Raw genomic sequence first — 16,590 nt, forward strand, 5'->3', positions numbered from 1 at the left:
TTTCTCTGAGAAAAATAATTGCTATTTAATCTTTACAAATAGTGCCTACGTGCATAGGCGTCCTCAGAAATGTTTCCAGGAGGGGAGGGGGGGGGGGTTCTTCCAGATATTTGCTATTTCAGCTCACATCACTGGTTTCACATCAGATATTCTGATGTGAAAGGAAGGAGTTGGTGTTATTTCAGCACCCTTTTGTTTCAATTCTTAATCCTGCTCTTTTGAAAGCACGATGATTTAACAAAATTTAAACTCATCTAAACTGTCTCAAGTTATAAAGCATTAACTGATTGTGGAGTAAAATAATTCCTCAACATACTTACATTTGCTGACACTTATAGCTATTACTCGACAGCCAGGGTTTCTTTTTTGCCCATTTAAGCATTGGTCTGATTTTTTCTCGCTTGCTCCAGTCTTTTATACCCCACTCAATTGCCCTTGGCGATATTTGTCTCGTGATACTCTTCACCTATGTCAATGCACCCTCTATCCTGGTACTGAATATAAGCACCTCATTCATATAGTTTTATCACGTTTTCTCGATAAAGCGTCACTAACAGGTTTCCCTGTATTACGATCGTTGGGGGATAGTTTGAATGTTATCGTTTTATCTAGTTGATTTTGTAATACCAGGTAGATTAAAGTTACGTGTTCTTTCTCTATAATTGGTTGTGACCTGTCTCTTTAAAGTGCTGTATCCCCTTTACCTGCAGGTTTATTCTTTGTGGCTGCTGACCTACTGACATCATCGGTTGGAGTGATTTGCACTGTTTGTCCACAGACCACTTTCTCATTCTCTCTATGTTCTCAGACCAATTCTTCTTACCCAACACTCTGTCAGATTGGAGAGGGGGTTCAATCTTTTTCTCCGACTCACCTCCTCACTCTATCTTTCTATGTCCAGTCATATTTTGATTTTGGTCATGTTCAGTGAGGGTCTTGAAGGTTTTATTGCCTGCACTTTTACTTTTAGAGATACTAGACAACACTTTATTCTGGGCTCACTTTGAAGACGAAGTATCTTCTGTGAGTCACATCTATTCAGATTTTTTTTCTATGTCCTTAGCAGCCCAGTCTAATTGCCCACTGGAGGTCATTGTGCAGACTTGTATGTGGAACTCCTCCAATACCTTTATCTCACATTATTTGCCTGATCTAGCAGTCTTTTCATCTGGGGTTTTTTGCCAACCCCTGTAAGGGGCCCTCCTACCAGGGTCCCAGGGTGTTTATTTCCCAGATGTTGGTAGGAGCAGCACCAGCCTATGTGGGAACCTACTCTTTAATACCAGTTCAGATTTGATCCAGTTGGGGTGTGCATGGCCCTTCTTTTTGATCAATATTAGTTCAGTATATTGTTCATGGAAGGAGGTCCAATATTTCCTCATAAGCCCAAAAGTGGAGTGGTCCCATCCTAGGTCTTTGATTAAGTACAGTTGTTCCACATCCTCCCTATAATTCTGGGAGCAAGTGGAAGGCTCCTTGCTCACTTGGTTGGGCAGTGAGGATGAATGTTAATAATTCCAGATCGGTTGAGTAAGGCATACACAATCATGTCATTCCGAGCCTGGGGTGTTGCCTTTAGGGCTTCTTCAGGAGAAGGTTTGCCCACTTCGTTGTTGCTTACTTTCTTGTCGTGATTCCAGTGGTTCAGAATGCGTCACTGTATGGCTACAGGATAGGAGCCAATGAAAAGTATATATATATAACATTGTGGTCCAATTTCCCTAGCCACCAACGTGGGATATAGGGATCATGACCCTTTAATTCCAGTCCTGAGTAGTGGAATCTCGACTGTCTGGTTGGTGCTGGTCTATAGTGATGATTACTTATTTACTAGAAAAAAAGAAATATTCAGTTGTTATTTAAACAGTTTTGTTCATTGTTAAGCACAAAGTTACATCATGGGCTATCTGTGGTGTGTTTACTGCAGGTATCCAAACCCAATTTTTAGCATTGTAAACCTCTCAGACTTACCACTGAGCCACCTGGGGGCTTGTTTAAACGAGGAATTTTCACTATAACTTCAAATGAAAATACATATTCTTTAAATATGTAAATGTATGTCTATAAATAATGATTTTTTTTCACTCTTTTATTCCCAGCACATCACTGTAGTTTTTTGACATTCGATGGCATGATAGAACCCTTGCCTCAAGACGAGACCATTCCCATAGCTGTTGGTGGTACCTTGGCAGTTATAGTGTTAATCCTTGTGACAGGGTTTGCTGCATACAGATGGATAACATCTAAGAGGGTGGACTATAACACAATGGAGTAATACAGATTACAGTGGAATGACAAAATGGTGGGAAATTGCACAGATTAGAGATGAAGTCAGTTATAAATAGGAAGAAGAGTGGCAGTTTTTATCACTTGAATAAAACAAGTAACTTTATTACAATACATTTTAAAACTCATAAAATCAGTAATAAGGAAGCAAGATTACTGTAGACGTATTTTATGGTACTGGCTGGACAACACTATGGAAGGATATACAAGGATACTATAGCTTTACTTGTTTTATTATACCCTTTGAACCAACAGTACGTAAGGACATGTAAGGTTACTATAGCTTTACTTGTTTTATTATACCCTTTGAACCAACGGTACGTAAGGACATGTAAGGTTACTATGGTGTTACTTGTTTTATTATACCCTATGAACCAACAGTAAGGAAGGACATGCAAGGTTACTATAGCTTTAATTATTTTATACCTTCCAAACCAATAAGAACATGTAACGTTACTATAGCTTTATTTATTTTATTATACTCTTTGAACCAGCAGCATGTAAGAACATGAAAGGTTACTATAGCTTTACTTGTTTTATTATACCTTCCAGGCCATCACTGTGGAAGGATATACAAGGTTACTATAGCTTTACTTGTTTTATCATACCCTTTGAACCAACAGTATGTAAGGACATGTAAGGTTACTATAGCTTTACTTGTTCTTATTATACCCTTCAAACCAACAGTACGTAAGGACATGTAAGGTTACTATAGCTTTACTTGTTTTATTATACCCTTTGAACCAACAGTACGTAAGGACATGTAACGTTACTATAGCTTTACTTGTTTTATTATACCCTTTGAATCAACAGTACGTAAGGACATGTAACATTACTATAGCTTTACTTGTTTTATTATACCCTTTGAACCAACAGTACGTAAGGACATGTAAGGTTACTATAGCTTTACTTGTTTTATTATACCCTTCAAACCAACAGTACGTAAGGACATGTAACGTTACTATAGCTTTACTTGTTTTATTATACCCTTCAAACCAACAGTACATAAGGACATGTAACGTTACTATAGCTTTACTTGTTTTATTATACCCTTCAAACCAACAGTACGTAAGGACATAGAAGGTTACTATCGCTTTACTTGTTTTATTATACCCTTTGAACCAACAGTACGTAAGGACATGTAAGGTTACTATAGTGTTACGTGTTTTATTATACCCTATGAACCAGCAGTAAGGAAGGACATGCAAGGTTACTATAGCTTGAATTATTTTATACCTTCCAAACCAATAAGAACATGTAACGTTACTATAGCTTTATTTATTTTATTATACTCTTTGAACCAGCAGCATGTAAGAACATGAAAGGTTACTATAGCTTTACTTGTTTTATTATACCTTCAAGGCCATCACTGTGGAAGGATATACAAGGTTACTATAACTTTACTTGTTATATTATACCTTCCAGGCCATCACTGTGGAAGATATACAAGGTTACTATGGCTTTACTTGTTTTATTATACCTTCCAGGCCATCACTGTGGAAGGACATACAAGGTTACTATAGCTTTACTTGTTATATTATACCTTCCAGGCCATCACTGTGGAAGGATATACAAGGTTACTATGGCTTTACTTGTTTTATTATACCTTCCAGGCCAACACTGTGGAAGGACATACAAGGTTACTCTAGCTTTACTTGTTATATTATACCTTCCAGGCTATCACTGTGGAAGGATATACAAGGTTACTATAGCTTTACTTGTTTTATTATACCCTTCAAACCAACAGTACATAATGATATAGAATGTTACTAAAACTTTACTTGTTTTATTATACTCTTCAAACCAACAGTACATAATGATATACAATGTTACTATAGCTTTACTTGTTTTATTATAGCCTTCAAACCAACAGTACATAATGATATACAATGTTACTATAGCTTTATCTGTTATAACTTCTGGGCCAACAATATGTTAAGACATACAGGGTTACTATTGCTTTTCTTGTTTTATTATACCTTCCAGGCTAACACTATGTAAGGACATACAGGGTTACTATAGCTTTATCTGTTTTGTTATACTGTTTAGACAGCACTGTGTAAAGTGATATGTTTGTGTATTTTTTAAGATAGATTACCAACAAAACATCAGAAGATAAAACAAATTGACATTAATTTATTTTTCAAAGAAAGATTTAAGCTATACTAAGGCCACAATGTCACTTGACTCAGTAGTTTTTTTCAGTTTTGTTCATTATTTGTACTCCTATGTTCATTCTATATGTACTTGTTTTCACTATAGTCCTGTGATTTTGATGCATAAGCCACTTTCAAGCAAAAAGTGTTAAAACACTTTTCTTACAGTGGTCTTGGCTTTTACCCAGATAAAATGGAAGAACCCATTACTTAAAGTAATCAAGATTACTTGTGTTTAATGTTACATGAAAAGAAAGTGAGCATTTTTCTGGCCAGTAAACTGTCAATAAAACTGATTTGCATTATTTAGTTCACTATATAAGTTCAGATAACTTATTTAATTACTTCTTACCTTTCCTTTTACAAATATATAGATACTATAAGGTAGGATTTACAGTGCCGCTAGATGTCGCACATAGAAAATGTACAATAGATGTATGGTTTATTTTTGTCATGCTTATAAACACCGTATTCAGAGCTTCTTTTTCTTGTTGACTGTTTGTTCTATTCTACTGTCTATAAACATTATATGTAGATATTATATTGTTCTCCATCACATCACTCCAACTACTGCATTCTACTTATGCAGGGATATTTTTTACATAAAGTTAGTCATTAGTGTATTAAAGATGTTATTAATTTATATAAATTTTCCTGTAAAATAAGCATTTACACACAATATTGGGTTGTGTGACTATATTGTTTGAGAAACTATGAGGCTCTGATTAATGCAGTATTTTACTTTAAATTGTAAAAATATTTACTTTTCTCCTGAAACCCACAACGTTTTCCTTATTTACATATTGTGTCCATTGCAGGATAAAAAAAAAAAGTAAATGTTTTGAGAAAAGTGTTTAATAGTACTAGATTTATCAGTTTAGTGAAAAATAATTTCAGAAGTTATAGAAAGATTACAAGAAATCTGTATTGGAAATGTCCTTAAGTTTACATTCTAGTAATTAACAAAGTTTTTGTTTTTCTTCCTGTCTGATATTGTTGGTAATAAAAATGTGTCTCTACAAGAACAGTACATCAGTATGACAGGCAAGAATATCAGGAGTGCCACTTAGGTAGAGCAAGGGGGCTTAATACAATTTTTTTTTTATTTGGGAACAATATATATATATATATATATGATGAATAATTTGAGAGGTTTAAATAGTTATTAACTAATATAGGAAATAATCTGAGCAAATGCTCACAAAATATTTTTTACATTTTAACCTTTGAAAACCAATGTCCATTCAGGGGCCTAAAAAATCCCCAGGACCTCCAATAAAAGTTACTCCACCCTCTATGGTAATCTTACATGGTGCTCCTGAAGAACACAAAGACATTTTCCTAGGTATTTCTGTAAGTTTTCTCCATTTTACTGATTATTTTACATGTCGGCTATGTAATGTTATGTAAATGCATGGTTTGTGTATCGGTAAAATTTTGATATGTAAGTATGTCACTTTATATACACTTAATCATCTTGTTACACAATTTAGAGACATTGTATTTATGGATTGCAAGTATTGACCAAAACAATTATTTTCCATCTCCAAAACCTAACAACCTTGCAGCAGCCAGTAGCTCAGTCTGTAGGCTTATAACACTAAAAATCAGGTTTCAATACCCATAGTGGGAACAGCACAGATACCCTATTGTGCAACTTTATTCTTAAGAACAAAGAAACAAGTATTTCAAGGATCGCTTTTAATAAACATTTTAATATTTCAATGCTTCATAAACTTTTTAGAATATAATGTTTTTCTTGAGTATATTGTCATTGCTTGTTACATATAGGTGGCATTACAAGCAATACCATACATGTTGTGGAATATTTGGAAACTAAGTGTTTGGGTAATTTTTCTTTGTAAAGATTTTATTTGATGAGGTCAACCTGGCAGGAATCAAGTATGATCAACATGTATATATGGTTCCCCAAAGTATGTTGATAAATGAGTTAGTTGACATCACCTAGTTATTGCTTTATTGCCCAAATTTCTTAAAAGTGTATGATGTATATTTGCTTTCACAAAGCTTTAAACAACAATATAAAAAGTGCTAATAAATGGCTTTTTTGTCAAAATGAATTGTTTTTTTATAGTTACAGGTATGTATATACACATACATACAGTTTAAGAACAATAGGGACTTTATGGTCTATTTAGGCTATCCTACCTCTGAACTTTAAAAACAAAACACTCAAAGCCAGCCCTTATCATTCAAATATTTATTAGGTCTTCTCTTAAACTCCCTTAAATTAACTGCATCTACCACATCTGAAGATAACCCATTCCAAGGACCAACCACCCTGTTTAAAAAATAAAGCTGTCTTAGCTGAAGATGACTCCTACCCTATCAAAATGTGTACTTGGGTGATCCTTAGTCTTACCATTCTCACCATTATGTATGAAACAAGTATGATCCATTAACACTTAATTCCCTTAACAATCTTAAACACCTCAGTAAAATCCCCTTTAACTTCATTTCTTCAAGAGAAAACAATTTCAAAGATATTGTTTGTTTTGAATTTCGTGCAAAGCTACACGAGGGCTATCTGTGCTAGCCGTCCCTAATTTAGCAGTGTAAGACTAGAGGGAAGGCAGCTAGTCATCACCACCCACCGCCAACCCTTGGGCTACTCTTTTACCAACGAATAGTGGGATTGACCGTCACATTATAACGCCCCCACGGCTGAAAGGGCAAGCATGTTTGGTGGGACGATTCAGAGATATTAACCTGTCCTTGTATGACAATGCTTTCATCCCAAGTATCATTTTAATAGCCTTTATCTGAACTCTTTCCAACAATGCAATGTCCTTTCTAAGGTAAGGCACCCAAAACTGAACACAATAATCTAAATGGGTGCCAACTAATACAAAGGAATTATAACCTGTGTAGATTTCTATTGACCTGGTGCGTCATAAGTAAAGTAGGCTTTGACATTATCACTACTGCCGAATGAAACAAGGTTCTTTCTATGTGTCTTTAAGCCAGATTTACATGATAGAATTCTGATGAAATTAGCTCGAGTTGACAGTATAAAAGCATCTATATGGAACATCTTATTGTAGTTCCAAAATCTAATTTATCAGTGCAGATCGTTTTTATGCAGCCAAATATTTATAACAACATTTAAACAGAGTTGATGACTTTTTACAAATTACCTTACATTTCTGTTTGTATTCTTACTCTAGCTATGATGATTTTGTACTTTGGTATGAAAGGCGTACCAAAATATTTATCAAAGTAGCAAATTGATAAGTGACACAAATGCACTATAAAAACTGTTAAAATATATTTTATTTATACTTCACAAAATTAGAAACAAACAAGTAAAATATAATGCTTTCAATTTTTCAAGGACGGAGATGTAGTACATGTAAAGCTACTCACTGATAGTCACAAATATATATATATACTAGAAATCAACTGTTGATAACCAATGTCATACAAAATTCTGTCACACTGAAACAAATCTTTACATTTCTAAATATGTATGTTTTAGATATTATACAGTTCATAGCCATATAAAAACAATGAAGTACCACTTACCAACAAATCATAATTCATATAAACGCTTATAACAAATTAATTTTAGTATGTTCTTAATCCTTTTTTCTAGAGTATAGCTTCATTACAAATTTTTCTTAGAAGGTAGAAAACTAAGCTATTTGATGGCACTTTAACATTGTCTGGTAAAAAGTAAAGATGATTCAAAATGTTTAATATTCTAATGATTTTGGCTTATTTATATTTATAGTATATTTTGAATATGAAATGATGTTTATTAGTAATTTAGATAAAAGACTTTATAAAAAGGCCGAGAAGTTGAATCTCATTTGTTTTTTGTAGCCTAATCACAAATGTCAGAAACATTTGTAAATCAAACTCCTTATTTTGGGTAATACACATGTATGTCAGCAAAAAAAAGCAGAAGCAGATGTATAGTCTTAGTAAGTCTTGTCATTAAAAATGAACTGCTACAAAGTTAAAAGGTTACTTGCAAGTTTCTGAAATGAAGTGTTTAGGAGTAGTTTTCTCCAAATCCCTGGAAAATGTATCTCAAGTTATAAAAAACTAACAGTTTTTTGAATAAGCTGTTTCACTTCTCAACCAATGATCACCAGCTGCTATAATTCTAATATGAATAAATCCTAGATGTCAATAAGTACATAAACAGGGTGAGGCTAAAGATACAAGCGAAAGCATTTTCTCGTTGTTACAGGAATGCCAAAAACCCGTAAGATATTAATCAGAACTAGCCATTTTAAACACCTATTATTCATAAACAGTGGCAGTTGCATATTTCACTAATAGGCATTTTAATAGACACAGATTACTGTTTTAATACTTTCATTTGCATACTGAAACAAATTGAAGATTTACCCTAAAGTTACACCAGTGATACTGTAAGGTACAAATGTTTTCAGAAATTATGAAGTAAAAAAAATATACTTAAAAACAGTGCTATGATGTTAATCTTTGATATGAGTGATGACAATGAATTGTTTGTTAAACAACTGTCTGAAAACAACTAACCTAATATTAGAGGTTATACAGACATATCTTTAGTAAAAAGGAATTTCAATGCATTAATAATATATTTACCAGTACAAGAAGCTGAGACATGTTAATTAGACTAATCTAACCAATGTTAGGAGCTGCTTAAAATCTTAACACATATCAAGGTACACATATATTGGAAGCATGTCACATTCTTAAAAAAAATAAAATAATATATATACATATATATATATATATTCTGTTGCTAATAGTCTATTTTCCAGACTTATTTTATAGTTTTTAATGCATTAAACAGAAGGTCTCTTACCATATTCTTCAGAAGCATTATTCTCAAACCCCATTCTTGAGGCATTACTCCCCAATTTTCTCTCCTAAAAAAAATCACTTTCTGGATTTACTACTCACAAATTTTGTACTAAAATCACTTTCTGGCGATACTACTCCCAAATTTTCTTTCCTAAATCCCTTTTTTGTAAGCACAACTTCCAAATATTCCTCTTTTTGGAGGTACTACCCTCAAGATCTCTGTAGGTCCTACTCTCAAATTTTCTAGCATCAAACCCTTTTCTGTAGGTACTACTCTGCTTCTTTTGCAACAGAAACTTAGGAATGTCAATTTGTGAAACTTACAATTGTCTTTACAACATAAAAGACATACCAAGGTTTGAAACAAAACCCACTGAGGCTAGCATAATTATTAGATAATTAAAAAAAAAGAAGAATAAATCAGTAAACTAAAAGATGACATTTGTGGTTCTATTAATTATTTCTGCACAAAAGGAGCAAGAATGTTTTTCTATTTCAGATTCTGACCATTTCTATTGTTCTTTTCTATGTTTTACCTCAGCTTTGGTGTAAATCCCATTAAGCATGGGAAAAAAAAAGAAATAATATAAATCTGGAACTGTCTGACATAATAAAAAGCATTTCTGTTGTGGAATGTTTTTGAGATCTATGTCTGCTTTAATTGACAAAATGATTGGGAATTTGTATATAAATGTATGCCTATGTATACAAAAAAATGTCTTTGCCCATTGTTTTACAGCCTTACTTATAACAACGTATTAAAATACAAGTACCTTAGAAATGATGTTTTTTGATAACTATTCAACACAGAAATTATGACCTACTTGATTTGATACATCAATAACTTAAAGCCTTTCTTTCACAGCAAAGAAAAGACTTCAATTTCTATAAAAGCACCATAATTTTTCTTCTAAATATGCACTGAATGATTATAATTATGATAAAAATACACCACTGTTATGATAATATATATATAAAATTAAGGCCCAAATACTGAAATCAGTTTATGTTAAGAAGCAGTAGTGACATCAAATGATTATGTAACATTAGATAAATGTTACATAATCATAAGTACAAGTGTGTTAGCTACTTGAAAAACAAATAAAAAAGTTTATATATATATATTTATATACACACACACATATATATATCAGTCTAAGCATCTTTTTTGTTGTGATACATGGTTCTCTTCTACCTGAGGATAACTATTTGTAATACACTTTTAAAGACAGAGAATGTCTGACCTTAGCTACGAGATAACAATTCATAAATTTAAATAATTATAAATGTTGCTGCAATCAACAAAACGTACCATTTTCTATATACTTTGGTAATAAAACAATACACAAGAATAAGTATGCACAACAGTACTATTCAACTTTGATCTGTACAAATCACTACTACATCATCCACCTATGTTACACATAACTTGCCTTACACTAGTACATGTCAACCAGTAGTTGTACATTGCAAAATATATGAAACATACATGATCATTTATTGAGAAAGTATTGTAGAATTAGCATCATTAATTTTTAAGAATATGTCAAATCACACAATATGAGCAACCTGAACTATACCTACTGATTATTGCTCCTACGTGTCTAGTAACAGTTATCTTATGTTGACGTGAAAAAAACACTTACTTTCATGACACACAAATTGCACATATCCAATACGACAGATTTATACACAATATCTGTAACCACACTATCTAATTTAACACCAAATGTATACACTAGTGAAGATTTACATTAACAAATTTCATAAAAGCCTTAACTCCATACCAGTCAACTCTAACAAAATTTTTATAAAATGGAATGCAATGTAAGTAATAAATGATCAAAAGTCAAACACTATCATGTTATTTGTTACTGAACATTAGAATGTCACTAACCATTCCAAGTAAAAGTGATGATCTAATATACCACTATTGGTTGAGTTTTCAGGACATTTTACACATTCATGGAGACACAGAAATTGTAAAAGAATAAGGACATGTATTCTATCTATCATCACCAAGTAAGGTTAGTTTCTAGTACAGAACACAGTGGTATTAGAAAATTACACAGTTCTGATAGGTATGTTAAATATATACAAATAAATCATCTTTAACACTGACAATATGTTTTTAACATTTTACTGCATACAAACACTACTGTGGCAGAATTGTGTTAAAATAATATTGTAAATTTTCTAAAGAAATGAGAATTCTAAAAATAATTTATTTACACTGAAGATGATTGGAAAACCATAGGAAAAAAGAATAGGGGATTCAGGTTCATATAACTATTAGCTAACAGAAGGTACTATGTGCATGTTTATTTTGTTTTCAAAGAAGGGAAAAAGGATTTTTCACTAATTGTTTTTTATTGATTAGTGTTAAACTGGTTTTATGTATACATTCACACTTTATTTTGAACAAATGCCTTCTGGTAAATCAGCGTTATCTTATTGAGATACATAACACCAGTGGGCTTATCAGAGCCTGTCTAAGACAGCTACATGATATACATCATTGATGAATCCAAACTTGTTGGATTCCACTGACTTCAGCCTGGCTGAGATGTGATCCCTTCATTTTGTTAGGCTGTTCTGAAAGAAGGGACCTGAACTTGATCTAGCTATCTTAAAGTAAAAATAGGAGATCTAGGGCTAGGACATAACGGGTACTGTTTTAAAGCCTTACATTTTAGATGTCCAGATAATTTTTTTTCTGATTTTTATTATTTCAAGTTTAAGGTATTTATCTGAGAGCATTTGAATCGCTTACAATGGAGTTAACAAAAATCAGCTGTAGCCCATACTATTATAGAGAAAATCTAAAAAGCCTGTACCTGTTTTCTGTAAAGTACTGCAAATGATTGGGTATAATGATAAAATAGAAATTTCATTTTATAATAATTGTGAAACTGAGAAGTTATTTGATCTCCATGATACAGCACTTTTTGTGTAGACTGATAGATTTCTTTACAAAATTTGTCTCTGTGATAACCCGGGTCATGTAAACACTATAAAAGTATTATGTTACTTAACAAATTATAACTTTAACTTTGAATATATAGAAATGTTCTTTAGATTAGCAACCTTTTACTTAATGCTTTTTATTACATACTAAAGATCTGCAGTTGTTCCCAAGCTCTATCAAACACTTGTAGTTATTTAATGTCTTCCATATAAAACAATATACTCCTGTATTACCATGCAAAATCAAGTGTATACAGAAAGACAATGGATACAGTGATACTACCTATATGGAAAATTCATTTCACACATGTAAAGCTACACTAAGTATCCCTAAAATGTACAAAGAAGGAGTATTATAATACATGCATTCATAAGGCATCATGTTCTCCCTCTTTCATGAAACCTAAGCCTTCTATTACTGTTAGTAAGTAATGTTTAATCCTTAACAGAAAAAATACAACTCAAACAGATTAAACTAACTTTGTTAAGCTTCCTGTTAAATGGAAATTAAACCACAAAACGTTAATGTACTAAAATAACCTTTCAAACTTTTACATTCATGAATAAAATTGCCAGGCTTGAGATAGCCAGTTAAGTTTTAAAAACAAATATCAAAATGGAATGTTTGAAAACACATAGAAAAAAAAATATATCAAGCTTCACAAAATTTAACAGTGCTAAAGTCAACATTCCTATAACACTAAATTTGAATCATGATTACATGCACATGTTGTTAAGTCCTACAAGTCACTCAGATAACTAAATAACTAAAAAACTGTACTGAAATTATAAAACAACCACAAGAAAATGTTTTCCTTATTAATATTTCCTGAATACAGCTGTATACTTTCACAAAAGATAAGAGAAAAATACAAGTTAGCAAGCTTTGCTGCAAATTGTCAAGCTCTTGCTACAAATTAACAACATAACTAGAACAAATTCTTTGGTTCATCTACATGACTAACATAATTTTCAATCAACAACCAATGATGACTGCTCAATCTCTAGTTTGTACCAAAGGTCAATTATATGTTCAACTTTACTTCTGTTTTTGTCATGAAATTTTATCTATTTTTATTAAATTATTTATGAAAAACTAGAGAATATGTTGAGAATAAACATGATATAGGTTTTTAATAAACTTTTTAAATACTTTATACAGTTATTAATCAATTTTAGAGATATTTATTTTACCAAAGAAAATAATTCAAAAACAATATTTACTATTTAAATGTACAGATTAGTCCAAAATAACCAGTAATGAATAAAATTGAATTCATCTGTTATAAATCTACCAAAGTAGCCATATCAACATACTTTTTTATGTATATTCAAATATATATACTTGTACAAAATAAAATGATATCATAATGACGTGTGTAATCAATATGATAAAATATTTGTATATATATACACACTGATCGTTCAATGGATACACCTCTCTAAAATAGAATGATATAAGGGTAAACAAATTTCAGGAAGTAATTTTTTTTTAATCATAGAAATGGTGAAGATATCTATGACACAGTATAGAAATAAAATTATACTATAATGATAAAAGAATAAAGCATTTACTGACATTTGTGTGGTCACATAATTATAATTACATTAAAAATTAACTAATAATAGCCACATAAAAGTCAGTGAAAAATATAACAGATATGTTTGCTACAGGTATAAACATATTTCTTTGCATTTTGTTATAAAACTACTGCTGAAGGCTATAAAGCAAAACATCTTCATAATAAAAAATATTAATGAGGTCAACTTATTTTATCATATTATGCATGATTTGTGAACAAAGTAAAGGATTTTAAAAGTTTTAACATTTACAATACTTTCACTAGCCAGATTAAGAATTATACTTACACTCTTACATGTATAGCTTGATAATAAAGTATTTCATGCAACAAAATATTCCATTTTTACATTCTCCACTAAATCATTACCAGTATTATTTTATATTTGGTAAACAGGAGATATGATTGACAGAATTAAAACTATTACTATCCAGAAACTGTAAACACAAAATAATGCCCATTTATTCTTGAAGTTATGGTACTGTACAAACTTTTGTTGATTGGGCACTGAATTATATACATTACCATATCATAACTTGTATAAACCATGATCAGGCTCAATTAAGTTCCCATTTGGAAATACCCAAAGCATTAGAGGAAAGAAATATTTCCACAGAAATACAATACTTCTCATATACAGTCTTCTTTATGGAATTTATTCTTTATATGGATCCAACTAGAGAAAGTATTGCACAAGTTACCTTTCAAAAAATATGTTCTGGGTTTTCATACTTCTTACAGTTGAAAATGAATAGTATTTGGAAAAACAGGTCATATGGAGAACTGACCCTTGGTTATGGATGTGGATGAACTTGAGGCATTAAAGGGACAAGTTGGCTGGACGGACCAGCCTGACGAAGAAATGGATGGTGCAAGAGTTCAAATGCTGTGGCACGCTGGCTAGGGTCTCTGATGAGCATTTTATCTATAAATCCTTGTAAGCGTGGAGATACCTGTACACAACAGAAATAAACCTCAATAGTTGTTGAAACTGTAAAACAAATTAATTAAGGCAAAAACTGTTATACTGAAAGATACTGTATTTAATAACACTCATACTACTGGCAAGTTTTCTTGATAAAGCAAGCAAAATTTTAGCTGAGAAAGTACTTTAATTGTACTTTCAAACACCTACTGTTTGAACAGAGGGCAGAAGTTAATATTGTAATGCTTCTTCAACCGACAGTACTAGTATTTTAACAGCTGTTTTTAATAAGCATTACTTAAGTTGATATCATTAGAATCTAGTAATAAAAATATAATATATCAATGTTGTGCTATAGAGTAAATTTAACTTCCTGATAAACAACTTTGCCAATAAATTCTTCCTACCTTGTGACTGTTTTTCAATCGTGGAGGTGGTAAGTCTCGAATCCTCTTCATTGCTGTAAGAGGAGGTTCATTGAAGAAGGGAGGTTCTCCATCAACCATTTCTATCACCATGATTCCAAGAGACCAAATATCCACCTAACCACCACAAAACATATTTTAACACAAGTTTTACATATTCAAAAAAAATAGTATTTTTCTACCGACAAACAATAAAGGTTTTAAGTAGACATAAAATGCAGCATCCTATTATTATTATATTCCTGTAAGAATTCTTAGTTAATATAACTATATAAAGCAACCTATGTTACAATATAATTTTTTTATATTTCCTTCCTTAACCTGATAATACTTCTGTTTAATTATCAAATATTCTTAGTTAACAAACGAAAGTACATTGTTGCCTAAGAATGAGAAATACAAGATACTCCTTATATTCCTTCAACCTTTACTTGATAGATAACTATAAAAGTTCTGGGTAATATGTACTAGTTTTTAATGTCCATTTAACAACCCTGAAATAATAGCCTTAAAAATCTTCATTTCACAAAGCACTAAAAAAAAACCTACTTGTAATAAAAGAAATGTGTATCGTTTTAGTTTTCCCCATAGAATCATACTTAACTTTAAAATTAGTAGCACAAAGCCAAAATTTATTCCATTTCTCTCTTATGTTTTTTATGATGTATGTATAGTTTAAACCTGAATAACCAAAACAATATGTACACCATTTGAGAGTCTATGACTTACTGAAAACCTTACTTGATAATATTTGTCTTCAAAATGATTTAGCTTAAACATGAAGTTATACTCTATTATTTGAATTTTCTGGTTAACATCTACATCTACAAATAATTGTGACATAAAAGTTTTTCCAAACTCCACTACAATCTATATGATCAATCATATTTATTTTGAAAGCTAATACAGGTTTTTCCTACCACATAACAATATCATTCTACATATGAGGAGAAACAAAAAAAACCTTGACAAGCAGAATAACAAGAGATTAACTTGCCTTACAATGTAAATGATACTTTTTTGAAAACAAATGAAATTCCTCAATGTACAATGATTTGAAAATATTTGTGTATATAAATGTTTCCATTACACAAAGGTTTAAACAGGAATCCACTAGATAGGCTCATATTTATGATGATGTATTCAATGTTGTAAAAAATGCATAATTTTTAATTATGCAACAATACAACATACAAAAAAAACCTCTACGTAGCTGGGAAACAATTTGAAAACACTTGTTAATGTTATAAGTAACATGCTGATTCATAAACCTAAAACATTACCAAAAATATTAGGGCATAATAACCAATTGAAGATTCGGTTAAATATGAAGTATTTTTATATTTCTTACGTTTCATATACACATCCACACACACACACACATATATATATATATATATTGGTGTACTTTGGTGACAGATTCTCTT

At 31.4% G+C, this 16,590-nt stretch overlaps 2 protein-coding genes and 1 long non-coding RNA gene across 7 annotated transcripts in view; 2 read left to right on the forward strand and 1 right to left on the reverse strand.

The window, feature by feature from the left end:
- The window catches only part of LOC111086170 (lysosome-associated membrane glycoprotein 5-like), a 10,324-nt gene extending 8,015 nt beyond the window's left edge, over positions 1-2,309 (forward strand). The window contains exon 5 of the mRNA XM_022387906.1: positions 2,100-2,309. Coding sequence (XP_022243614.1) covers positions 2,100-2,275 — 176 coding nt within the window. The 3' untranslated portion in view covers positions 2,276-2,309. The remainder of the gene's footprint in view (positions 1-2,099) is intronic.
- A 2-nt stretch (positions 2,310-2,311) lies between these two features.
- Positions 2,312-6,519, forward strand: LOC111086171. The gene is made up of 2 exons (XR_002610915.1): positions 2,312-2,864; positions 3,737-6,519. It is a non-coding gene; the product is annotated as an uncharacterized LOC111086171 (long non-coding RNA).
- A 1,197-nt stretch (positions 6,520-7,716) lies between these two features.
- The window catches only part of LOC106461074 (serine/threonine-protein kinase PAK 4-like), a 32,426-nt gene continuing 23,552 nt past the window's right edge, over positions 7,717-16,590 (reverse strand). For 4 of the 5 annotated variants that reach the window (XM_013920862.2, XM_022387927.1, XM_022387926.1 and 1 more), the window contains 2 exons: positions 15,146-15,280; positions 13,702-14,766 (listed from right to left, as the gene is read on the reverse strand). In XM_013920862.2, coding sequence (XP_013776316.1) covers positions 14,608-14,766; positions 15,146-15,280 — 294 coding nt within the window. In that variant the 3' untranslated portion in view covers positions 13,702-14,607. Of the gene's footprint in view, positions 13,676-13,701; positions 14,767-15,145; positions 15,281-16,590 lie in introns of those variants that run through there. The other variant, XR_002610916.1, reaches the window with a different exon arrangement.

The sequence above is a fragment of the Limulus polyphemus genome, unplaced genomic scaffold (assembly GCF_000517525.1).
Source record: "Limulus polyphemus unplaced genomic scaffold, Limulus_polyphemus-2.1.2 Scaffold892, whole genome shotgun sequence".
Lineage (NCBI taxonomy): Eukaryota > Metazoa > Arthropoda > Merostomata > Xiphosura > Limulidae > Limulus > Limulus polyphemus.